Source organism: Sarcophilus harrisii, chromosome 2 (assembly GCF_902635505.1).
Source record: "Sarcophilus harrisii chromosome 2, mSarHar1.11, whole genome shotgun sequence".
Classification (NCBI taxonomy): Eukaryota; Metazoa; Chordata; class Mammalia; order Dasyuromorphia; family Dasyuridae; genus Sarcophilus; species Sarcophilus harrisii.
In genome coordinates, this window is record NC_045427.1 from 333,204,408 (window position 1) to 333,230,729 (window position 26,322).

General features: G+C 35.6%; 1 protein-coding gene across 8 annotated transcripts in view; it reads left to right on the forward strand.

Annotated features, from left to right (window-relative positions):
* The window catches only part of PACS2 (phosphofurin acidic cluster sorting protein 2), a 364,749-nt gene that overhangs the window by 257,600 nt on the left and 80,827 nt on the right, over positions 1-26,322 (forward strand). For all 8 annotated transcript variants that reach the window (XM_031952885.1, XM_031952883.1, XM_031952888.1 and 5 more), the window contains 2 exons: positions 229-333; positions 1,548-1,654. In XM_031952885.1, coding sequence (XP_031808745.1) covers positions 229-333; positions 1,548-1,654 — 212 coding nt within the window. The remainder of the gene's footprint in view (positions 1-228; positions 334-1,547; positions 1,655-26,322) is intronic.

Here is a 26,322-nt window from a genome sequence, read left to right on the forward strand (position 1 = left end):
GAGGAAGTGACATGCTCATTGTTGGTAATAGTTAATAAAATAATCCCTTTTGCATATTTGAGTATTGTCTATACCATCTTGCCTGTAATTTAGAAATTCATCCCTACAAGTCATTTGATTTCTGCTATTATTTTTATTATAATTTTGTTGGATAGTGTTGCTAGCTTTCAAAAGTAAGGAAAAAAAAAAGAACTGAGTTGTAGCATTTTTTCATTTTTTTTTTAATAGATCCCAAGAAAAACTGTGTATGACCAATTAAATCACATTTTAATTTCTGATGACCAGCTTCCTGAAAATATAATACTTGTTAATACTTCTGACTGGCAAGGACAGGTAAGAAGATAAACACTGTTGTTTGTTATCATTTTATCCTTTTTTCCTTCAAAATTAGGATTGGCTCTAGGGTAGGGAAGGATAAAATGAGAAAATAGATGCAGATTATTCTGGTGTGATTGAACAAGGTTATTTTCAGATTTTCTATCCACCATTGATAATGTCTAATGTAGTGCTAGCTACATAGTTTGTGGTGTATAATTGATGTGCCTTAGCCATGAGATCTATTTCCTAATACTATGCAATGTTGAATCTCTTTCACTTCAGCTCAATTTCTAGCCATTGAAACCTGACATAGTCTCTTCAAATGCTTCCTTGTTGTCATTTGTATAACATTCTTGTCCAGGAATGTGCATGCCATTCATCCATTTTTCACACATTGTACATGATTCTGTGATTAATCTCAACAAATGTATGTGTTAAATGCTAAGGCTACAAAAAAATAAATGAAATAGTCCTTAGCCTCAAGGAACTTAAATTCCTTTGAACAGATGGAACACATACACGAAAAAATATAATATGATATAATATAAAGAAAATTCATTTGTATCTCAACTACTAAACTATAAATTCTTTGAGGCCAGGCATTTATTGTGTCTTATATAACTTTATATCCTTCATAGAACCTATCATGAAGCCCCGAACATAGTGGGAAATATTTTTTGAATGTGAGAATTAGTCATCATAATTAGAACAAAATTTAATTAAATCAAATCAGATATCAAATCAAAATACTATTTGGTTTATTTACTTTTGGCAAAATTTGCTTTTAATTATATTTTTCTCTTTTGTTGATGATAGGCTTGAGAAAAAAATTGTAGTAGTAATGTATATGTAAAAAAATCAATTTGTTCATCCTTCAAGGGGGCCTTGCAGAGAGACTTTTTTTTTTTAATTTTTTGCTGAGGCAATTGGGGTTAAGTTGACTTGCTCAGGGTCACACAGCTAGGAAGTGTTAAGTGTCTAAGGCCAGATTTGAACTCAGATACTTTCTGACTTGAGGGCTGGTTCTCTATCCACTGTGCCACCTAGCTGTCCCATAGAGAGTAAAAATTTTCTGACAATCATTCTCATGGATGTGGATGTGTATATCTGTATATACACACACAAAGAATTCTACATATGTTTACATAAGATTATATGTGTGTAAATGCAAACAAGGTTTTATGTGTGCATGTATGTGTGTGTATATATTTAATATTGTTTAATTTTAGTTTCTTTCAGATATTTTACAAAAACACACCCTCCCAGTGGTTTGCACATGTTCTTCAGCAGATATTCAAGCAGCTTTCAGTACTATTGTCTCACGGATCCAGCGATAGTAAGTTCTTATAATTCTTTTTTTGGCCAAGCTTTACAGAAATCTATTAATGTAGAGGAGTTGCTTCAGTATAAAGCACTGATTATCCTGTTAATTAACTTCCTTTCCATAATCTTGACATAAACTTCTTTCATGGATGATAATGATCATGCTTTTTCTTCCCATGAAAAATGGTAAGAAACCTAGAGATAGGAATGGAAGCTGCTATGAAAGTGATTTACTACAAAATATATGCTTTTAAATGGGTGGTGGACAATGTTTTTTTCCTTTCAGAATTATCAAAGCATACTCCTGAGCAGCAACCCAGGTAATGGAGATAAAGGGACTACTTATCTTTCAAATAAACTTCAGTCTATAGCAAATAGTACCTACCATGTTTCAGCAGCAACTCCCATTCTTGTCTGGAAAATTTCCAGAGAAATTACTGCATCACCAGTAACAGAGATTTCTGGCTGCAACTCTTAAAAGTACTACTTAAAGGACACAAATTCTCTCTTTGTTCCTTGCTTCATTTTTCAGGGAATTATAGTAGCCACAACAAATGATCAAAGTTATCTAATAAACTCTCACATGAACTGCTCAAATAGCATTCTTTTTTTTTAATAGCTTTTTATTTACAAATATATGCATAGGTAATTTTTCAGCACTGACAGTTGCAAATCCTTTTGTTTCAACTTTTTTCCTTCCTTCCCCCCACCCCTTCCTCCAGATGGCAGGTTGACCAATACATGTTAAATATGTTAAAGTATAAATTTAAAACAATATATGTATACATGTCCAAACAGTTATTTTGCTGTATTTAAAGAGTCGTACTTTGAAATAGTGTAGCCTGTGAAGGAAATCAAAAATGCAGGTGGACAAAAATAGAGGGATTGGGAATTCTGTGTAGTGGTTCAGTCATCTCCCAGAGTTCTTTCCCTGGGTGTAGCTGGTTCATTTCATTACTGCTCTATTAGAACTGATTTTGTTCATCTTATTGTTGAAGTGGGCCACGTCCATCAGAATTGATCATCATATAGTCTTGTTGTTGAAGTAAATAATGATCTTCTGGTCCTGCTCATTTCACTCAGCATCAGTTCATGTAAGTCTCTCCAGGCCTTTCTGAAATCATCCTGTTGGTCATTTCTTATAGAACAATAATACTCCATGACATTCATATACCACAATTTATTCAGCCATTCTCCAATTGATGGGCATCCACTCAGTTTCTAGTTTGTGGCCACTACAAAGAGGGCTGCCACAAACATTCTTGCACATACATGTCCCTTTCCCTTTTTTAAAATCTCTTTGGGATATAAGCCCAGTAGTAACACTGCTGGGTCAAAGGGCATGCACAGTTTGATAGCTTTTTGAGCATAGTTCCAAATCATGCTCCAGAATGGCTGGATGTAGTCACAATTCCACCAACAATGTATCAGTGTCCCAGTTTTTCCACATCCCCTCCAACATTCATAATTATCTTTTCCTGTCATCTTAGCCAATCTGAGAGGTATGTAGTGATATCTCAAGAGTTGTCTTAATTTGCATTTCTCTGATTAATAATGACTTTTATATGACTAGAAATAGTTAAAATTTCTTCATCTGAAAATTGTTCATATTCTTTGACCATTTATCAATTGGAGAATGGCTTGATTTCTTATAAATTAGAGTCAATTCTCTATATATTTTAGAAATGAGGCCTTTATCAGAACCTTTGACTGTAAAAATCTTTTCCCAGTTTATTGCTTCCCTTCTAATCTTGTCTGTGTTAGTTTTGTTTATACAAAAACTTTTCAATTTGATATAATCAAATTTTTCTATTTTGTGATCAGTAATGATCTCTAGTTCTTCTTTGGTCATAAATTCCTTCTTCTTCCACAGGTCTGAGAGTTAAACTATCCTATGCTCTTCCAATTTATCAAATAGCATTCTAATTGATTTTTCTATTTCAAGTGTCTCCAATCCATCTTCTACATTGCAACATGATTTTCTTTTCTTTTTATTGTTTTCTGTTTTTCTAGTTATACAAGTACATTAATTTTTTTTAAATACACATTTCCTCATGACTCATGTTGGGCAAGAAAAATCAGAACAAAAGGGAAAACTACAAGGGAAAAAAAAGTAAACATGGCATGTGTTGATTTACATTCATTCTCCATAATTCTCTCTCTGGATGCAGGTGACATTATCTGTCCAAAGTTTTATTGGAATTGCCTTGAATCATTGAACCTCTGAGAAGAACCAAGTCTTTCATAGTTGATCATCATACAACCTTGCTGTTCTTGTGTACACTATATTCCTGGTTCTACTTGTTTCACTCAGTATCAGTTCATGTAAAATTTTCCAGGTCTTTCTAAAATCATCTGGTTCATCTTTTTTTTATAAAGCAATAATATTTCATTACTTTGATGTACCATAACTTATTCAGCCATTCAGCCATTCCTTAATAGTTGGGCATCTACTCATCTTCTAATTCTTTGCCATCACTAAAAGAGCTGCTACAAACATTTTTGCAGATGTGAGTCCTTATCCCTTACGTTTTCTTTGGGATACAAACCCATGGTAGCACTGCTGGATCAAAGGGTGTGTCCAGTTTTATACCCCTTTGGGCATAGTTCCAAATTCTCTCTAGAATCATTAGATCATTTCACAATTCCACCAACAATGCATTGTGTTATAATGCTCTCTGGTTTGGTTTTCTTGGGGTCTCTGGGAGCAGCCTTCGTTTCAGGAGAGTAATCACCACAAGAGTAGACGGGATTTAAAGTCCAAATCCTTTATTATCTCTTTCAAAGTCTTGTCTCCTTTCCTGGGACCTGCTTAGCTTTCTTATAGTCCAGATCTTGTATTATCTCTTTCCTGGAGCTGGGCTGCTTTCTGGAGAGCCTTTCAGACCAGCTTTGACCTCAGTGGAGAAATGTAGGAGGAGAGTCTACCACCAGGATGGTGTAAGATGAGTCCAAGGGCTTGTGCTCCAACCTCTAGCCTTCTGTATGCTTGTCTTTTCTGGCTCTGTCCCTCTCTAAATGAATCCTGTCTAACGCTCCTAGCTTATATGCTCTACATTGAGTATAAACCAATCATTATATGACTAGGAAACCATTATTTGTTGTAAGATTAAATCAGTCATACTGAACCATGCTAAACCATTGTCTCTTCAGTTCCACTTAGTATCTTGTAAGCATCCTCGTTTCAAGTTCAGAGTTCTGGCCCATAACATTGTGACCCAATTTTTCCAGGTTCCCTCCAACATTTATCATTATCTGTCATCTTAGACAATCTGAATGGTGTGAGATGGTACCTCAGACTTGTTTTAATTTACATTTCTCCAATCAGTAGTGATTTAGAGCATTTTGTCATATGCCTATAGATGGCTTTAATTTCATCATCTGAAAATTATCTGTTCACATCCTTTAACCATTTATCAATTGGGACTTTTCTTGTATTATAAATTTGAGACCCTTCTTTATGTATTTTAGAAATGAGGCCTTTATCAAAAACATTAGTTGTAAAAAAATTTTCCCAGCTTTGTAATACCTTTTTAATCTTGTTTGTGTTGATTTTGTTTGTGCGGAAATTTGTTAATTTACTGTAATCAAAGTTGTGTGTTTTTCATTTCATAACATTCTTTAGTTCATCTTTGTCATAAATTCTTCCATTCTCAGAGATCTGATAGGTAGATTATCCCTTGCTCTCTTAATTTACTTATAATATCATCCTTTAGGCCCAAATCATGTGCCCATTTAGACCTTATTTTGGTATGGTATGTAAGATGTAGGTCTATGCCAAGTTTCTGATATATTTTCTAGTTGTCCCAGCAATTTTTGTGAAATAGTGAGTTCTTATCCCAGAAGTTGGAGTTTTGGGATTTATTGAATGCTAGATTACTATAGTCATTGATAATTATGTCATGTGACTGCTGCTTTATAATATAGTTTTAAATCTGGTACTGCTTTGCCACCATCCTTTGTATTTTCTTTGTAATGCTCTTGATATTCATGATTTTTTGATTCTGCCAGATGAGTTTTATTATTTTTTCTAGCACTATAAGAATTATCATTTTTATTATGTTTACTCTGCCTACTCCATGAGCAATTAACATTTTTCCAGTTGTTTAGATCAGACCTTATTTATATTAGAAGTGTTTTGTAATTGTGTTCCTAGAGTTCCTAGGTTTCTTTTAGCAGATAAACATCCAAATATTTTATTTTGTTTATTGATATTTTAAAATAGAATTTCTCTTTATATCTCTTGCAGCTGGGCTTTGTAATATAGAAATGCTGATGATTTGTGTGGTGATTTTATATCCCACAACTTTACTAATGGTTTCAATTAAGTTTTTGGATGATTCTTTAAACTACTCGGTAAGTGTGCCATATCACCAGCAAAGATTGATAGTTATACTTCTCATTGCCCATTCTAAATCTTTTAATTTCTTTATCTTTTCTTGTTCCTAAAGCCAACATTTCTAGTAGTATATTGAATAATAGTGATGATAATAGGCATCTTTGTTTCACCCCTAATCTTATTGGGAATGTTTCTAACTTCTACCCATTACATATAAGCTTGCTGGTGGTTTTAGATAGATACTACTTATGATTTTAAGGAAAACACCCTTTATACCTATCCTCTCTGGCGGTTTTTTTGTTTTGTTTTGTTTTTTTGAAAAAAAAATTCTTTACAAAATTATCTCTTGTACTTACTTCTGTTCCAACTTTTTCCCTCCCTCTCTCCGCCCCCTCCCCCAGATGGCAAGCAGTCTTATACATGTTAAATATGTTACAGTATATCCTAGATACAATATATGTGTGCAGAACCGAACAGTTCTCTTGTTGCACAGGAAGAATTGGATTCAGAAGGTAAAAATAACCCGGGAAGAAAAACAAAAATGCAAACAGTTTACATTCATTTCCCAGTGTTCCTTCTCCAGGTGTACCTGCTTCTCTCTCTGGTGTTTTTAATAGGAATGGGTGCTGAATTTTTTCAAAAAGTCTTTTCTGTATCTAGTGAGATTAGTTTTGTTATTGAGATGATAAATTATGGCAATAGTTTTCTTGATATTGAGCCAGTCTTACATTCTTAGTATAAATCCCACTTGGTCATAGTGTATTATCCTGCTGATAAATTGCTGTAATATCTTTATTATTTTATTTAAATTTTTGCATGAATATTCATTAGGAAGATTGGTCTGTAATTTTCATTTTCTGTTTTCTCTTTTTCTGGTTTAGATATCATTACCATATTTGTATCATAGAAGGAATTTGGCAAGAATCTTTCTTTACCTATTTTTCCAAATAGTTTACATAGTATTGGAATTAATTGTTCTGTAATTGCTTTGTAGAATTTACTTGTAAATCCATTTAGCCCTAGAGATTTTTTCTTAGGTAGTTCATTGATGGCTTGTTCAAATTCTTTTTCTAAAATGGAACTATTTAAGCAATTTATTTCCTCTTCTGTTAATCTGGACAATTTATATTTTTGTAAATATTCATCCATTTTAGTTAAATTGTCAGATTTGCTGTCATACAGTTGGACAAAATAGCTCTTATTTATTACTTAATTTCATTTTCCTTAGTGATGAGTTCAGCCTTTTCATTTTTGATACTAGCAATTTGATTTTTTCCTTTATTTTTTCAAATCAAATTAGTTTTTTGATAAAACCAACTCTTAGTTTTGTTAGTTCAATCATTTTCTTAGTTTCAGTTTTATTCATCTCACCTTTAAGTTTTAGAATTTTTAATTTGATATTTAACTGGAGGTTTTTAATTTATTCTTTTTCTAGCTTTTTTAGTTGCATATCCAATTCATTGATCTCCTTTTTATTTTATTCATATAACTATTTATTTAGAAATACAATATTTCCCCTTAGAACTGTTTTGGCTGCATCCCAGAGGTTTTGGTATGTTATCTCATAGTTGTCATTCTCTTGGATGAAATTATTGATACTTTCTATATGTTATTGTTTGACCTACTCATTCTTTAGAATTAGATTATTTGATTTCCAATTGGCTTTTAGTCTTATCTTTCTGGCCTTTTATTGAATATAATTTTTCTTGCATCATGATCTGAAAAGGTAGTGTTGATTGTTTCTGCCTTTCTGCATTTGATTGTGTGGTTTTTGTGCTCTAAAACAGGGGTAGTTTTTGTATAGGTGCTATGTACTTCTGAAAAAAAAAGATTTATTTCTTCTTGTCTTTATTCAGTTTCTCCAGAGGGTACCAAATCTAATTTTTCTATGATTCTGTTAAGCTCCCTAGTTTCTTTCTTGTTTATATTATTTGGATTTGTCTAATTTTGAGGAGAGGTCCCCCACAAATATAATTTTGCTGTCTTATTTCTTTCTATTACTAGTTTAACTTCTTTAAGAATTTGGATGCTCTGGCATTTGGTGTATATACAGTTAGTATCAATACTACTTCATTTTTTTTGATACCCTTTAGCAAGATGTAGTTTCCTTTCTTATCTCTTTTTAATTAGATCTGTTTTTACTTTTCTACCCCTGCTTTTTTTGCTTTAGCTGAAACATAATAAATTCTTCTCTAGCCTTTTATCTTTACTTTGTTTGTTTCAAATGTGTTTTTTATAAACAACATATTGTAGGAGTCTGCTTTCTAATACATTCTGCTATTTGCTTCCATTTTATAGGAGACTTCATTCCATTCACATTCATAGTTCTGATTACCAGCTCTGTATTTCCCTCCATCTTATTTTCTCCTCTGTATATGCTTTTGTTCTCTCTTTCTGCCTTATTAATAGTGTTTTGTTTTTAGTCCACCTGACTCTCTACCTACCCTACCTTCTATCATCCCCTTTCCCTTCTCTTACTCCCTTTTCCCAATGTTTCTCTCCTCCCTTCCACACAGCTCCTCCCTTTTCTTTCTCCTTTCTCCTCCTACTTCCTTCCAGGGTAAGGTAAATTTTATGCCCAATTGAGTGATTATATTATTCCCTTTTTGAGCCAAAAATGATATTAAACTTTAGATAATGCTCAATCCTCTCCCTTCTTTCCTTCTATTGTAATAAGTATTTTTGCCTTTCTATGTGACTTAATTTGTCCCATTATACTCTTCCCCATTCCCCTTTCTCTCAGTACAATCTTTTTTCCATCCCTTAATTTCTTTTTCTTTCACACGTCGCATCAGAACCCATTCACCAGCCATGCTCTCCATCCAGGTATGCCCCCTTTAGCGTCCCCATTAACAGATATAGTTCTCAAGAGTTACAGATAAAATTTCCCATTAGAGATTTAGACAGTTTAACCTTTAAATAATATACATATATTTTCCCCCATTTACTTTTTTATGCTTCTCTTGTCCTGTGTTTCAAGATCAAAATTTCTGTTTAGTTCTGTTTTGTTTTGTTTTGTTTTGTTTTGTTTTGTTTTGTTTTTCAGTTCAAATGATTGAAAGTCAGTCAACCTTCTTTTTATTTCATTGAAGGTCCAACTCCTCTCCTGAAAGATAATGCTTAGTCTTACTGGTTAGTTAATTTTTTATTGTAACCCCAGGTCTTTTGCCTTCTAGAATATGGTATTCCAAGCACCTCTGATTCTTTATTGTAGAAGCTGCCAGATCCTGGGTAATCCTGACTATTTCTTCTTGACACTTCAATTGTTTCTATCTGGCAACTTTCAGTATTTTTTTTTCCCTTGAGATTCTAGTTGTGGAGTTTTGCAACAATGTTCCTTGGGGTTTTCCTTGTGAAATCTTGTCCTGGATGGATAGGTATTTGATGGATCCCTTCACTGACTCTTCCCCTCTTTGGGTCTAGTATAACTGTTGATGACCTCTTGAAGAATGCTATCCAAACTTCTTTTGGATATGGCCTTTAGTAGGTAGAGCAATAAATTTTAAATTGTCTCTTCTGAATCTATTTTCCAGGTCAGCTGTTTTTCCACTAAGGTATTTTACATTTTTTTCCATTTTTTCATTCTTTTTAGTTTGTTTTGCCCAATTCTTTGTTTGTGACAGAAGCATTAGCTTCCTTTTGCCCCATTCTAGTTTTTAATGTGTGATTCTCTTCAATTAGTTTTTGCATCTCCTTTTCCATTTGATTAATTCTACTTTTAAAAGCATTATTTTCTTCAATAGATTTTTGCATTTGGCCTGTTTTGCTTTTTAAGGAATTATTTATCTTCAGTCTATTTTTGGCCTTCCTTTTCCAATCTGTTAACTCTCTCTTGCATACCTCTCAGTTCTTTTCTCATTTTTTTTCTGCCTCTCTTATGTGCCTTTTAAAATCTTTTTTGAGCACTTCCAAGAAGTGTCTTTGGGCTTGAAACCTACTCATATCACTCTGAGTTTCCTCTGTAAACATTTTGTCCTCATCTGAGTTGGTGTTTCTTTCTTCCCTGTTACCCTGTTACTGATTAAGATTCTTTTCTGTTTCTTGCTCATTTTCTCTCCTCTTTTTTTATTTCCTTTTTTGTGCTTTTTATGGTCAAGCTTTGTTCCTGGGATAAATGGGAAATTCCTGTGCACCTCTGAACCTTGACTTTGAGCACTGGGACTCCCTGTGTTTGGTGTCTTGCTATGGGGTAGCCTAAACTGCTTTTTCTAAGAAACAGCTTGGTTTCCCAGAATTTGCCTTCTGAGCTGGGATTGGAGGCTGTCCCATTGGTCTACCTTGCTATTGAGCCAGGACAGAGCGTCTCAATTGCTGATCTGTTGTGTATTAAGACCCTCTCACTAGCTTTCCCAGTTACCATCTGAGCTGGGCTGAATACCCCTTTCACCTCAGTGAAATTGACCTTTCTTAAAGTCCTTTCAATCTATCTTGAGCTGGAGAATGGTTTCAGAGACTTAGTTTTCAAGGGAAACTAGGAGAGATTGAGCAGTTTCCTGGCTTCACGCTGCCATCTTTGCTCCTCCCCCAGAATTCCCAACATGATTTTCTTTTTTTCCTTTTTTTTTTAATTTATTTTATTTGAAAAAACAGTAACAAAGAAAAACAAAAAAGAAATATAAAACAAAATAAAGCAAAACAAAAAAGACCATTGTTATGTACACAGCAGAACATCAAGGAGGATTCAAAATATATAACATGTTACCAGATCAAGAAAGTACATATATTAATAGAAGAAATTATATTCATGAATGATAATTTTTTCTTTACTTCCTTATAAATTGTTCTTTGGATCTCTACTGTGCACCTTATTTACTTTATTCTTTTTCTTCCTTTCATACCCCACTTTCCAGCAAACCTCAGTTAAGAAAAGATAAATATGTATACATATATACACACACACTTACACACATTCCACATACACAAACATGTCTTTCTTGCTGCCTCCTTAATTAAATTTTGCTCCCTAATTTGCCTTGCCATTACTTAACCTCCTTCCACCCAAGAATTCCCCCCTTGGCTTCTTCCCTCACTCTTTGCTTCCCTATCCACTCATCAATCCTCCTTTATTTCTTTATAGATTTTGGAGAGTTCTATACCCTTCATGGTATATATGTAGTGTTGCTTATTGAACCCATTCCCAAAGTAATAAAGTTTCTTCTTTGAACCAAAAGCCCTCCTCTTCTCTCTAATGCCTCTGTGTATATTTTCCTCTGCACCTCATTTGTATAACATAATTGCTATTTTTACCTTAATTCTACCAATCGTTCTATTGTTGACGTGAATCTTAAACATATATTATATATATATATATATATATTATATTGTATTATATGTTACTATATAATTATGTTAAATTATATTAATATGTTAATAGAAATTATATTCATGTTATTAAATATATATTAATATATTAAATATGTCATATATTAAATATATCATATATTTAATTCCATATATCAAATATATTAATGTATTATTATATTCTATAATGTATTAAGTATATTCTATTCTCTTATATTAAATATTAATATGTTGTGTTAACATATTAAATATATATTTGCTAATATATTAAATATATTGTATATTAATATATAATATATATATAATATATTAAAAACATAAATAATTTGTCCATGTTTAAATAGTTTGTCCATGTTAAGTTCCTTAAAATTGATCTTTTTTATTTTTTTCAAATTTCCCATTCAAAATTATAGATAATTTTGCTGGATATGACAATTTTGGCCTCAGGTGGTCTTTTATTGTAGCTGCTGCTAGCAGATTCGAATTTTTTTTCCTTGTTTCTTGCAGAATTTTTTCTTTGATCTGGGGGTTTCAGAATTTGACAATAACATTCCTGTGTGTTTTTCACAAAAGATCTCTTTGAGGTGGTGATTGGTATATTTTTTCTGTTGCTCCTTTCCCCTCATGTTCTATCACTCCAGGACAATTTTCTTCCATTATTTCCTGCATATTGTGTCAAGGTTCTCTTTTTGGTCAGACCTTTCTAGCAGTCCAATTATTCTTATATTTTCTCTTCTTGATCTGTTCTCTAGATCTGCATTTTTCTTAAAAGATGTTTCACATTCTGTTCTATTTTCTCATTCTTTATAATCTGTTTTGTTATTTCTTGGTCTCTCACAACTTCACTGGCTTACCCTTGCCCAGTTCTAATTTTTGAAGAATTATTTTCATTTTTGAGACTCTGTACCTCCTTTTCTAGTTGGTTAACTTTTTTTTTTCATAATAATCTTGTTTTTCTTGGATGGTTTTTATTTTTCTTTTTAATTTTTCCTCATTGTTTCTCATTTGATTTTTAAATTCTTTTTTGAGTTCTTCTATAAATTCTTTCTGGGCAGGGAGCCATTTCATATTACTCTTTGTGGTAGAAGTTTTCTTTACTAAAATGACCTGTTCTGAAGATGAATACCATCTTCCCTGTTCCCATAGTATATTTCAGTGGTGGGGTTCTTTCTTTGATAATTCATTTTTTTACGAGGTATTAGTGTAAGCACCTCTAATCATGAGTTGGGAGGATCACAGTGCCTCAAGCCTTCAGCCCTTCACTCTGACCAGGAACCCCAAATCAAGAGTTCTTCTGTCCTGCAAGTGGCCACAGCACAGCAGGGCCTGATTCCCATTCAGCTAAAATTCACTTTGTCTTCCTGGACTCAAACACCACTATATAAACAGTAGGGGAGGTGAAAGTTTGTGTGGTTCCTGCTGAAGTCCAGCTACAACCAGCTTGCCCCAAGGGTCCCCACTTAATGTTTATGCAGAGCTAGCCCAGAGATGTTTCAGACAGGTTAATCCCCAGCCCTGAGGTCTTTCTTCAGATCTTCTCAGGTTGTATATGGAAGAACCCTGTTCTGTCCCCAATCATCTTGATTTTTCACTGATCTGTGTTTACCCTGAGGTGCAAATTTGTTCTATTTGCGGGAGAAATCTGGAGAGCCCAACATGATTTTCTTAAAGGACCCCCACACTCCTGCATTCCCCCCCACTCAGTAAACTGTCTGCTGTTACCTCTAGAATCAAATGTAAACTTTTATGTTTGGCACTGAAAGTTCTTCACAGACAGGCCCCTTCTTATCTTTCCAGTCTTTTTAGATAGTATTCCTCTCTGTACACTATATGCTTAAGCCATATTAGCCAACTTGTTTTTCCTCACCCACAATATTCCATCTTCCATCTTGACACATTCCCACTGGCTCTTCTCTGACTATATGCTTTTTTTTCTTACTTCCACTCTTAAAATCCCTGGCTTCTTTCAGAAATCTGCTCAAGGACTATATTCTGCAAGAGATTCCTGTTACCTTATCTGAGGTCACTACTCATCTATTATGTATGTATCTTGCATACTGCATATTTATATACATATTATTTCCCTCACTAGGATGTGAGTACCTTGAAGGAAAGGCTGTTTTTTGCCTTTTCTTTATATCCTCAGCACTCAGCTGTGTGTATAGCACTTAGCTTGTCACATAGATAGTAAGCACTTAATAAATGTTTGTTGATTGATTGATAATTTATGACCCAATATTGGGGTTTATTACTTTGATATAGGAACAGAAATTTAAACAGTTTCCCAGGAAACAAGATTACCCATCTTTTGTTTGTAAATAAGTGGCACATATAATCCAATTTGAACTTGAGATATCCAAATTGTTTTGATGTAGTGGAATTTTGTATGTATAAAGATGCCCTTAAGTATTACCTTAGTAATTATGATCTCAATGTGGTAAAGCTAGAGAGGAAGCGTTTGAAAGTCATACCCTGTAGAATGAATTAGCAAGCGAACCTGATGATATTCTAGTGGCAGCCAGAGTTGTAGGAATCTCCCCTTTTGATCACAGGCACAGGTCCTTCGTAAAAGAATTCACAAACCCAAAACGTTTTAAGTGGCAAAAAGGGAAGTTTATTGTTGGATGAGAAGTCATCTTTACTTGGAAGACTGACTTCTGAGTGCCAGAATCTTATTAGGGAAATGGGGTTTAGCACTGAAAGGAGAATGTCTTCACAGCAAGCAGGAGTCCTGACAGGCTGCTAAGCCAAGGGACAAGGCATAGTCCTGCTTTGGACATTCTACAAAGAAATGAGTTGAAAATTTCCCTTTAATAGGAAATCTGAGGGCCAGGTTTCAAATGGAAAAGAAAGACAAAGTCTCCAGTCCTAGATGCTTATCAATATCAGGCCCAGATCTCCAATTGAATGAAAATCACTTTGAAGGCTTCCTAAATGAGGATCCAGCTACCAATGAGGTGGGGAGAGGGATGGTGATTTGCCTTAGAAAAGGCCCAGTTGAATGACACCACTTAACTTATCTGGGGAGATATGCTTCCCAGGATGGCCTAAGGCTCAAATCTCCCTTCTGAATAGCTCAAAGGGTACATAATTTTTTACAGAGTTCACCCACATCAAACCCAAATAGAAATCCTGTGTATTAAGAAGGAAAGGAGGCAGAAGCACTGTATTATGGTACCAGTTCCATACTTAACCATATTCATAAATATATACCTGGAGTTTCTTTTCTACTCTACCATGTTGGCTAGCACATTTGCACTCTCTTATTTCAGATGATGACCTAAACAAATCCTATAGCATTCATGTAAGACCCCTCTGTGGAAACATCTCTCAAGGCAAAATAGCCACAGAGCTGAATTATAATGCAGCATTTCTGATTTTGTTTTTTATGTCATGTAGTCAAATGTATTGCTTTCATGTATGTAAATAAAATTCTAAAAGTGCTACAAATATTATTATCCCATTTTATAGCTTAGCAAAGTAAAAGAAGTTAAATGATTTCCCCAGGTTACACTGCTGAGCAAAAATTTGAACCCAAGGCTTTTTTTCTAAATGCAGAATTATTAATTATTGCATTTCATACTGTCTGAGAATAAGATAACATTTGCATAGCATTTTCAGATTTTCAGAATGTTTCCTTACACATACACACATGCACCCACACTCACGCATACATGAACACTCATATACACATTCAGTATCATGAATACCTTCTCTCCCTGTCTTTTGGACATCATATTTGATGAGATTATCTTATGTAATCTTAACAGTAAGCAATCAATCAACAAACATTTATGGTGTGATCAGCTAATATAAGGCAATGGAAGAAAACAGTAGAGTCAGGTCTCTCTCACATCTCTACAAACATTTAGAAAATATACAAACCAGTACTAACTGATAAAGTCAAGTAAAAGTCTGTGGTGACCGTGTTTAGCACCCAGAGTATATTAAAATCAGCTGGAGTCAGGATAAGGGAAAATCCTTGATCTTTATTCTTTGCAGAGGTGAAGGACAATGGCGATAAAAGTGAGAGCAATCACAAGGAATTCGCCAGCAGTGCCTCTAGCTCTCACAATCTCCTATACAACACATCAAACTTGCACAGAGAGTGGGCGGGACCATTCTTTCTCCAAGCATATATTAATAGAGTATTGTCCAATTGCTAATTAGCCTCAAGTGTTCAGGACCTCAGTGCAATGACTCAAGAGCTTCAGCCCATTACAAAAGTCTGTTATTTTCTAGCCTATGTCCACATAAGGAGACTCAAAGATATGCAGATACTAAGGAGAATATCTACCCTGAAGCATGGCACAATTTACAGAATCTTCCAATAGTGAGACTTGAAGAAGGGCCTGCCCTGATTACCAAGATAATAGATCTGCTGCAAAATTAAGTGAAAAGAACTGGAAGATAACTGTGCACAAGAAAGAAATCTCAGAGTTGTCTTCCTGTTCTGAGATCTGTAAATTCCACAACCTGCTGAGAAGCAAACAATATGATACTTTTTAGCATGATGTAGTGTCCTCAGTTATCTCTTTTGATCAGTTCTATTTTTGTTTTTGCTTTTTCCAAGATCATGATTGTTAACCCTACCTTTTTCACTTCTGGTGAAGCTTGTTAGATTCTGTTTCATCCCATTCATATTCACAGTTATGATTATTATGTATTTCCTTCAACTCCATTTTCTTGTCTCTTCCATTCTCTTTTTATTTTACCTTTCCTCAAAAAATCTATTTTCTTCGAACTACTGCCTCCCTTAATCTACCCTACCTTTTATGAAATCACTCCTTCTCTTATCCCTTTGCCTTCCTATTTCCCTATTGGGTAAGTTACATTTCTACACCATGTGTGTATATGTGTATATGTGTGTGTGTGCCTATAAGTATGTATTCTGCCCTATTTGAAACAGTTCTAATGAGAGTAAAATCCAAGCATTGTCTGCCACTGCCACCTTATTTTCACCTCCATTGTAAAAGCTGTTTCTTTAATGCTAACTTTGTATAAGAAAATTTTCCCCATTCTACCTCTCTCCTCCCTCCTCCTATTGCATTCCTCTTTTTCATCCCTTTTTTTGGGGGGAAGGGTTTCCTATCAATTGACTCATACACATACCTTATGTCTATAAAAACTTGTTTAACTGCCCTAATAATGATAAACTTTTAGGAAATACATATATTATTTTCTCACATAGGAATATAAATATTGTACTTTGTTAAGTTCCTTATGATTAGTCTTCTGTGTTTATCTTTTTATGTTTCTCTTGGGTTTTGTGTTTATATGTTAAATTTTTTATAGCTTTTTATTTACAAGATATATGCATAAGTAATTTTTCAGCATTGACAATTGCAAAACCGTTTGCTCCAATTTTTCCGCTCCTTCCCTCTACCCCTCCTCCAGATGGGAGGTTGACTGATACATGTTAAATATGTTAAAGTATATGTTAAATACAATATATGTATATATATCAATATAGTTATTTTACGGTACAAAAAGAATCGGACTTTGAAATAGTGTACAATTAACCTGTAAAGGAAATAAAAAATGCAGGTAGACAAAAATAAAGGGATCGGGAATTCTGTATAGTGGTTCATACTCGCTTCCAGGTTCTTTTGCTGGGTGTAGCTAGTTCTCTTCATTATTGAACAAATAGAACTGATTTAGTTCATCTCATTGTTGAAGAGAGCCACATCTATCAGAATTGATCATCATATAGTATTGTTGTTGAAGTATATAATGATCTCCTGGTCTAGCTCATTTCTTTCAGCATTAATTCATGTGAGTCTCTCCAGGCCTTTCTGAAATCATCCTGCTGGTCATTTCTTACAGAACAATAATATTCCATAACATTTATATATCACAATTTATTCAACCATTTTCCAATTGATGGGCATCCATTCAATTTCCAGTTTCTAGCCAATATAAAAAAAGTGCCACATACATTTTTACACCTACAAGTCCCTTTCCATTCTTTAAGATCTCTGGGATATAAGCCCAGTAGTAACACTGCTGGATCAAAGGGTATGCACAGTTTGATAACTTTTTGAGCATAGTTCCAAATCGCACTCCAGAATGGCTGAATGTATTCACAACTCCACCAACAATGTATCAGTGTCCCAGTTTTCCCACATCCCCTCCAGCATTCGTAATTATCTTTTCCTGTCATGCTAGCCAATCTGAAAGGTGTGTCTCAGAGTTGTCTTAATTTACATTTCTCTGATGAATAATGATTTAGAGCACCTTTTCATATGGCTAGAAATAGTTTCAATTTCTTCATCTGAAAATTGTCTATTCATATCCTTTGACCATTTATCAGTTGGGGAATGGCTTGATTTCTTATAAATTAGACAATTCTCTGTATATTTTGAAAAGGAGACCTTTATTAGAACCTTTGACTGTAAAAAATCTTTTCCCAGTTTATTGCTTCCCTTCTAATCTTGTCTGCATTAGTTTTGTTTGTACAAAAACTTTTCAATTTAATATAATCAAATTTTTCTATTTTGTGATTAATAATGATCTCTAATTCTTCTTTGGTCATAAATTCCTTCCTCGTCCAAAGGTCTGAGAGGTAAACTATCCTGTGTTCTTCTAAATTATTTATAATCTCATTCAACTCATTTTGACCTTATCTTGGTGTACGGTGTTAATTGTGAGTCAAAGCCTAGTTTCTGCCATACTAGTTTACAATTTTCCAAGCAGTTTTTGTCAAACAGTGAATTCTTATCTCAAAAGCTGGGGTCTTTGGGTTTGTCACACAGTACATTATTAAAGTTATTGACTATTTTGTCCTGTGAACTTAACCTATTCCACTAATCAACTAGTCTATTTCTTAGCCAATACCAAATGGTTTTGGTAACCGCTGCTTTATAATATAATTTTAGATCTGGTACAGCTAGGCTACCTTCATTTGACTTTTTTTTTTTTTTCATTAGTTCCCTTGAAATTCTTGACCTTTTGTTTTTCCATATGTGTTAGAATCCTAGTGATAACTCAGTGGAATTGGTAGAAACAATGCTTGAGTTTACACCTTTGAGAATTCACACATTGGCTCACATGTTCATAAGTTCATAAGTACAGGAGATACACAAAACTTTGTAACTTTGTGAATTCACACCTCCCATAATCCCACTCTCAGAGGAGGAGTCAACCTTTGGGTCACACCTTTAAGAGATATAAGAAACTCTTAGATTATAAGAAACTCTTAGAGCTTCAGTGAGTCAGTCAGTCAGTGGAGGAGATTGAATCGGAGTTGAGCTAGAGGCAGAAGCTGAAAGAACCAAAAGACAAGTTGCAAGAGCTCTTGGAACCAAGGAGGGAGAGAGGCCTCTAGGAAAGCTAACCAGGACCAGGGAAAGAGACAAGACTTGGAAGGAGAAAATAAACGTTTGGATTTTATCAGCTGGCTGCATTTTGAGGTGATCATTACTCGGAACCGAAACTAAGGCTGCCTCCAGAAAACCTCCCCCAAGAAATCTGCTCCCAGAGAACGATTATATTATACAAAAGAAGAGAACACCACATTTTGGTGCCCGAACATGGGGCTGACAGGACCCTGATCTCAAATCCTGAATTCAGTGGAAAAACCTCTGATCCTTAATCCAGTGGAAAAGTCTCCTCAACCCAGAAATTAGGGTGAGTACAACAAGAAATTTTGTTAAAAGAGTTAAAGTAGAATTTCAGCTAAAATGGGACAGATGTTTAGAAAAACAGCCTTCTGTTTCTGTTCAAGGAAAATGTTTAGAGATCATTGTCAAGGTTATGAAAAGCCAAGGTTTAATTATAATTTTGGAGCAGATCACTGAACTTTTAGAAACTGTAAAGTGCATATGTCCTTGCTTCTCTACGGAAAAAGAATTGGATCCAAATGAATGGAAATTAGTGGGAGAGCAACTAGGTGAATACTACAATTCTAATCCAAACTCAATGGATTGGAAATTAGTAGAAGAGGATCTTTGTCAGTTCTGCAATAAAAATGGATCTGACTCAATTCGAAAAGACACACTTAATACATACAATTTAATACAATTGGCTTTAGGAAATTACATAAGTGTTAGAATGAAGAAAAAGAAAGAGCAGGAAGGGGAAGTACAAACTAAACTAGGTGAAAAGGAGGAAGAATCAGATAAGAATGTAGTTAAGTACAATTTTGAGTGTGATACTTCACAGCAGGAGAAATTAGATCATTCCATATCTCATGATTCTCCTTCCTCAATTAACCCTTCATGGGTGGAGAAAGAAGGAAGAGGGAGAGAGGCAAACACACAATCAGCATCTCCTGTGAAGCAGAATATGATAAGATTAGAAGAGGCATTAATTAAGGCAAAAAATGAAGGGGAAGATATATCTGATTTTATAAAGCATATCCTGTGATTGAAGAGCTTGACTCTTCCGGTCAAAAAGGAAGAAGATACACTCCTTTTAATTTGGAAAAAATTAAATATTTGAAAAAGGGTTCCACTCTTTATGGGGCTACATCGTCTTATGTTAAGATGTTACTAGATAATTTGTCTTATGAAATCTTAACCCTGAACGACTGGAAATCCATAGCTAGGACATGTTTAGAACGTGGACAGAATTTGTTGTGGTCTTCGGAGTTTCATGAATTATGTAGGATTCAAGCCCAACACAATAGGCAAACAGGAGCTATTGTACAAATTACTTTTGACCAACTAGCTGGTGAAGGTCAGTATGGAGAGAATTCAGAACAGATTTATTATCCCATAGTGTATGAGCAAATTTCTAAGGCTGCAATAAAAGCTTGGGGTTCCCTCCCAGGACAAAAAGATCAAGGGGAAGCCTTCACAAAAATAGAGCAAGTTCCTAATGAACCTTTTGCAGATTTTGTGGGACAAATATCTGTGACAAGAACCATTGGAGATAATGCAGCCACAGAAATAATGACCAGACATCTGGCTAAGGAAAATGCCATGAGGTTTGCAAAAGAATTATATTGGGACTAGACAAAGATGCTCCTTTAGAGGAGATCATAAGGCGCTGTTCCACAGTGGACATAAATGCTTATTATACCCAAACTATGATGAACATGGAAAGACAGTGTCCCTCTTGGCAAGGGACTTCTAGAGAAACTCACCAATGTTTTCAGTGTGGAAAAGTTGGACATTTGAGAGCTCATTGTAGATATGGAAATAGAGTGAGAAGACAGGGTGCGAGAAAACCCAAAACCCCATGTCCAAAATGCAACCGAGGCTTTCACTGGGCCCTCTGAATGTAGATTGACTCAGGGAAATGAGAGGCGGGGCCCAGCTTCAGGGCCCCAGGTGGGGTAAGATGGCAGCCGAGGTTACACCCAGAGAGTCTTTAGAAATTCAATATTAAGACATGATCAATCAGCCAAAAGGCAATCAGAGGGGGGGAAAGGGATTGCAATTAGGAAAAACAGAATTGTGTGCAGTAGGGACTACTGAGATATCCCCTGGAGAGGTGAAATCTGTTCCTGTCCGGCCTATGGATCCCTTGCCTCCAGACACAGTAGGCTTATAATTTTAGAGCAGATCACTGAACTTTTAGAAACTATAAAGTATATATGTCCTTGGTTCTCTACAGAAAAAGAATTGGATCCAAATGAATGGAAATTAGCAGGAGAGCAACTAGGTGAATACTACAATTCTAATCCAAACTCAAGGGAGTGGAAATTAGGAAATGACCATTTCACCTCCTAAGAGTGCTTACAAAACAGTGTTCATCCATACACTGATGTGGAAAACTGGAGAATTTATAGCTAATATCCCAGTCACTAACACAGGTAGACAACCTGTGATTTATCAACCAGGAGATGTAGTAACATCAGGCTTCCTGTTACATAACCCTAATAGACAATCTGATGATAGTTGCCCAGATTCTGACTTTAAGCAAAAGAGTCCAGGAATATTTTGGAGAGCTGACTGACCTCTGCTCTCTATTTATGTGAATGGAATACCGTTGGAAGGATTTGTAGACACAGGTGCAGATTTACAGTCATTAGAGGTGCCAGTTGGCCCAGTTACTGACCAAAGATTAAGGCAGACACCTACATGTCTGGTGTAGGAGGATCAAGAGCAGCAGAAGTTAGTGCTGCCCCTATGAGATCTGAAAATGAAACAGGAGTTTTTACTCCTTTTGTGGTTGAAAAAATCCCCATCAATCTGTGGGGAAGAGACATTTTACAGCAGATAGGATTACAATTAAGTATTTTGGCTTTTTAGGCAGGGCTGCTATTGAAGGCCTGCCAGCACTCTCACCAGTTCCTATTAAGTGGAAAACTGATAGACCAATGTGGGTAGAACAGTGGCCCTTAACAAGCAATAAAATTCAGGCCTTAGTAGATATAGTGTAAGAGCACTATACTTGACCAAGGACACTTACAACTTTCTCTAAGTCCTTGGAATTCCCCAATATTTGTTATAAAAAAGTAATCTGGAAAATGGAGGATGTTGACTGATTTAAGAAAGGTAAATGAACTGATGGAAACTATGGGAACTCTTCAGCCTGGGCTTCCATCTCCTACTTAGTTGCCTAGAGAATGGCCTCTTTGGGTTATAGACATTAAGGATTGTTTCTATTTTATCCCTCTAGATATGGAGGATTTGAGAAGATTTGCCTTTTCAGTGCCCAGCGTTAACTTATCTGAGCCTTATAAAAGATATGAATTGACAGTTTTGCCACAGGGAATGAAAAATAGCTCTACTATGTGCCAAATGTATGTTGCTGCTGCTCTTACTCCAGTAAGAAAAGCATTTCCAAAAGTAATGTTACATTATATGGATGATATTTTGGGGTGTGCAATGTTAGAAGCATGTCTACAAAAGACCATAGAAACACTAAGAAACTACAAACTGCATATCGCTACAGAAAAAATTCAAAGGCATGCTCCTTTTCAATATTTAGGATATGAAGTATAACCTAAGGCACTTACAGTACAAAAGCTTTCTTTAAGAACAGAGAAGTTGAACACCTTAAATGATTTCCAAAAATTAATAAAAGATATCTAATGGATGTGTCCAGTGCTAGGCTTAACTACCAATCAGTTGCAACCTCTATATGACATTTTAAGGGGAGACATTGCTTTAAATTCACCACACCAGCTTACAAAAGAAGCTCAAAAGGCTTTTGAGAGAAGTTGAACTGGCTTTATCCAATGTGGTTGAAAGACTAACTCAAAAATCCTTGGAAATATCAGTTTTTGCTACAAAAGAGGCACCTACAGCAGTCCTTCATCAAGGAGACAGTGATAGAGTGGGTGAACCTCCCAGCACAACCAGAACAAAGCCTTACTCCTTACCCAGTGCTTGTGGCTAGAATTTTATTAAAGGCCATTAAGCGAGTAGTGCAATTATCTAGGATAAGACCTGACAAAATATACACATTTTATACTAATGCACAAATTAATTTTTGCTGCAAGTCCATCCCAGAGTAGCAAATTTTATTGGCCATGGCTCCAAATTTTTGCACATGTGTTGGAATCCTAGTGTTAACTCAACTTGGAACAAGGTGATAACTCAAGGGAGATATTAGAATCCTAGTGTTAACTCAATGGAATTGATACAATGCTTGTGTTCACACCTTTAGAAAGCTCATATAAGCAAGAAGTATTTAAGTATTCATTGGAGTTCACACATTTGGGAGATTTCAGGGTTTAGTATGAGATATCTGAATTCACACCTTCCTTAATCCCTCCCTTGGAGGGGAGGAGTCAACCTTTGGGAGATGATATATAAGAAGTGGACAGAGGCTCAGTCAGGAGTTGAGCTGAAAACATTGAGAGGGGAACATCAAGTCACTTCAGGAGAAGCCATCTCTTGGAGGCACAACCAGATTCACTTCATCTCACACCACCATGGTGGCTGGGCTCCTGCACTTCCCCCACTGAGACCAAGGTGGTCTTAAAGGCTCTCCAGAAAGCTGGCCGAGACCTAAGTGAAGGAGACGAGATTCATTCCATCTTCCACCTTTGCACTGGCTGGAGGCAGAAGAAAGCAGAGGCAAAGGATAAGCTCGTTAGAATCAAGGAGAGAGAGAGAAGCCTCTAAGAAAGCTAACCGGGCTATATTGAAGGGCACAATAAAAGATCTGAACTTTTAGCACCTGACTGTATTTGGAGTGATTAACTGAAACTAAGGCTCCAGAAAACCTCCCCAAGAAACCTTCTCCCAGAGAGAACCATTATATTTTAAAGAAGAGAGAACACCACACACATGGATAACCATTAAAGATAACTAGACTATTACATAATTAGCAATGGATTTTTGAAGAAAAGATTTCTAAGGTTCCTCTTAAAGGACCAACTATCTTTACAGACGCATCCAAACAAAATATTTGTGCTGTATACTCTCATGATTTAACCACAAAGAGAGTAGTCAGAACCCCTTTTCAGTCCACTCAGCAGAACGAATTATAAGCAATCATGCTAGCCCTTATTATCAAGGAGATATAAATATAATATCTGATTCAGCCTATTCAGTAGATGTGGTATAGAGAATTGCCACAGCCCAAATAAAATTTGCAGCTTCTAATATATATCAGCTCTTTAAGGAACTTCAAGAGCAAGTGACTCTCATAGTGGACTTCCAGGTCCTATTTTTGATGGAAATCCAAAGGCAGATAGCCTTCTAACTATGTTAGCCAATACTCCTTTGTTTTAGGAAGTCTAGGAATCTCATTCTAAATACCATCAGGTTGCTCAAGCTTTACATTTACAATTTGGGATAACAAAAGAGGAAGCTTGGTGCATAATAAAAAGCTGTACAACTTGCCTTCCTTTCCACACTCCTACACTCCCTCCAGCAAAGAAGCCTGTGGTTTGAGACCCAATGAAACCTGGCAAATGGATGTGACCCATTATAAATCTTTTGGTCATCTGTCCACATTGTGGTAGATACCTTTTCAGGATTTACTTTTGCGATACCAACAGCAAGAGACAGCCCAAGTGGTCACTATATTCCTCATCCAAGCATTTGCAATTATGACTGTGCCACAAGAAATAAAAACAGATAATGGACCTGCATATACTTCTAGACATTTTGAACACTTTTGTGCACAATATAAGATTTTACACACCACTGGCACACCCTTTAATCCTCAAGGTCAGGCAGTCATAGAAAGAAGAAACAGAGACATTAAGACACTTCCAAAAACAAAAGAAAGGGGGAGCTATGGGTAACCCTAGAGAACTTCTAAATTTAGTTCTCTATACCATTAATTTTTAAATTTTTGATAAAGATGCACTGGCTCCAGCAGACAGATTTTATAACCCACCAGAAGGTCAGTGTCCAGTGCGAGAAGCTCCAAGATCTTTAGATAATCGCCAGGTGATGTGGAGAGATCCAGAAAGTGGTGAATGGAAGGGACCAGATAGGTTAACTGCTTGGGGAAGAGGGTTTGCTTGTATTTCTACAGATGGAGAACAAATCAGATGGGTGCTAACGAGCCATATTTGCCTTGTCCATCAGAGAGAAACAGAAAAAGAGAAAAACCTCAAAACAAAGAAGATATAAGAAACATCTGACACTGAAAGAGCATGGCTGACAATGAGACTGTTAAAAGAACTTTAAAATCTTCAGGAATCATTGGATTCCCTAACACAAGATGAGACTGTTCCAAGGACTTGAAAACCAGCAAGATTGGATTCCCTGAGATGAAAAATTTTTGAAGAGACTATAACAGTACTTCAAAGCTTTACAGCTTTGGCACATGAACTAATGGACAACGGATTCCTTTTGGACTATTTCTAAGACTTATGGACATGTATAAATTCTCATGTTGATTCATGTTATTTGTTACATTACTACTAGCCTGTGTTATATTGCTATGTGCTTATGTAATAATACCTCTCATATTGATGGATTTATGTATATCTGTTTCAAGTGAGCCCCTTTAGAAACCCGCTAATCTGATTTGATTTCCCATTTCCTTTTGTGTTTTCATCTCCCTTCCTGAGATGTCAGGGAGGGTGTGACCACCTCCTTTTTATGGTGTTTTCACTTCTTTTTTGAGCAATCAGGGAAGGCTTGATCACCTTCTTTTGGGGGGTTCTCACCTCCTTGAGAAGTCAAAGAGGTCATGACCACCTATGTTCTAAATCAAAAGAAAGCAGGAGATTTTAGAATCCTAGTGATAACTCAGTGGAATTGGTAGAAACAATGCTTGAGTTTACACCTTTGAGAATTCACACATTGGCTCACACATTGGAGTTCACAAGTACAAGAGAGACGTAAAACTTTGTAACTTTGTGAATTCACACCTCCCATAATCCCACTCTCAGAGGAGGAGTCAACCTTGGGGTTCACACCTTTAAGAGATCATATATAAGAAGCTCTTAGAGCTTCAGTGAGTCAGTTAGTCAGTGGAGGAGATTGAGTCGGAGTTGAACTAGAGGCAGGAGCTGGAAGAACCAAAAGACAAGCTGCAAAAGCTCTTGGAACCAAGGAGGGAGAGGGGCCTCTAAGAAAGCTAACCGGGACCAAGGAAAGAGACAAGACTTGAAAGGAGAAAATAAACATTTGGATTTTATCAACTGGCTGCATTTTGAGGTGATTATTACTCGGAACCGAAACTAAGGCTGCGTCCAGAAAACCTCCCCAAGAAATCTGCTCCCAGAGAACGATTATATTATACAAAAGAAGAGAACACCACGCATATGAACTTTGTTGTTATTTTTTCTAGGTCATTAAAATAGTTTTTGGGAGTCTGAATGGTATAGCGCTAAATAAATAGATTAGTTTAGATAGTATTGTCATCTTTAGTGTGTTTTCTGATATTATCCTCTTTCCATTGTCCCCTTCCCTTTTTTTATGTTATATCAGTAAAATCAAATTATACAAAATATACAAAGTATACAAATTATACATAACAGAAATACAGTTCTCCAGAGTATTTTTTACCTTTTTCTACTTTTCTTTAATCCTATGATTGGAGGTCAAATTTTTTGTTTAGTTCTGGTTTTTTCTTTAGAAACAAATGGAATTCATCTCTTTCATTAAATGTCCATCTTCTTCCCTGGGAGAAAATGCTCAGCTTAGCTGGGTAAGTTTATTCTTGGCTGCATTCCA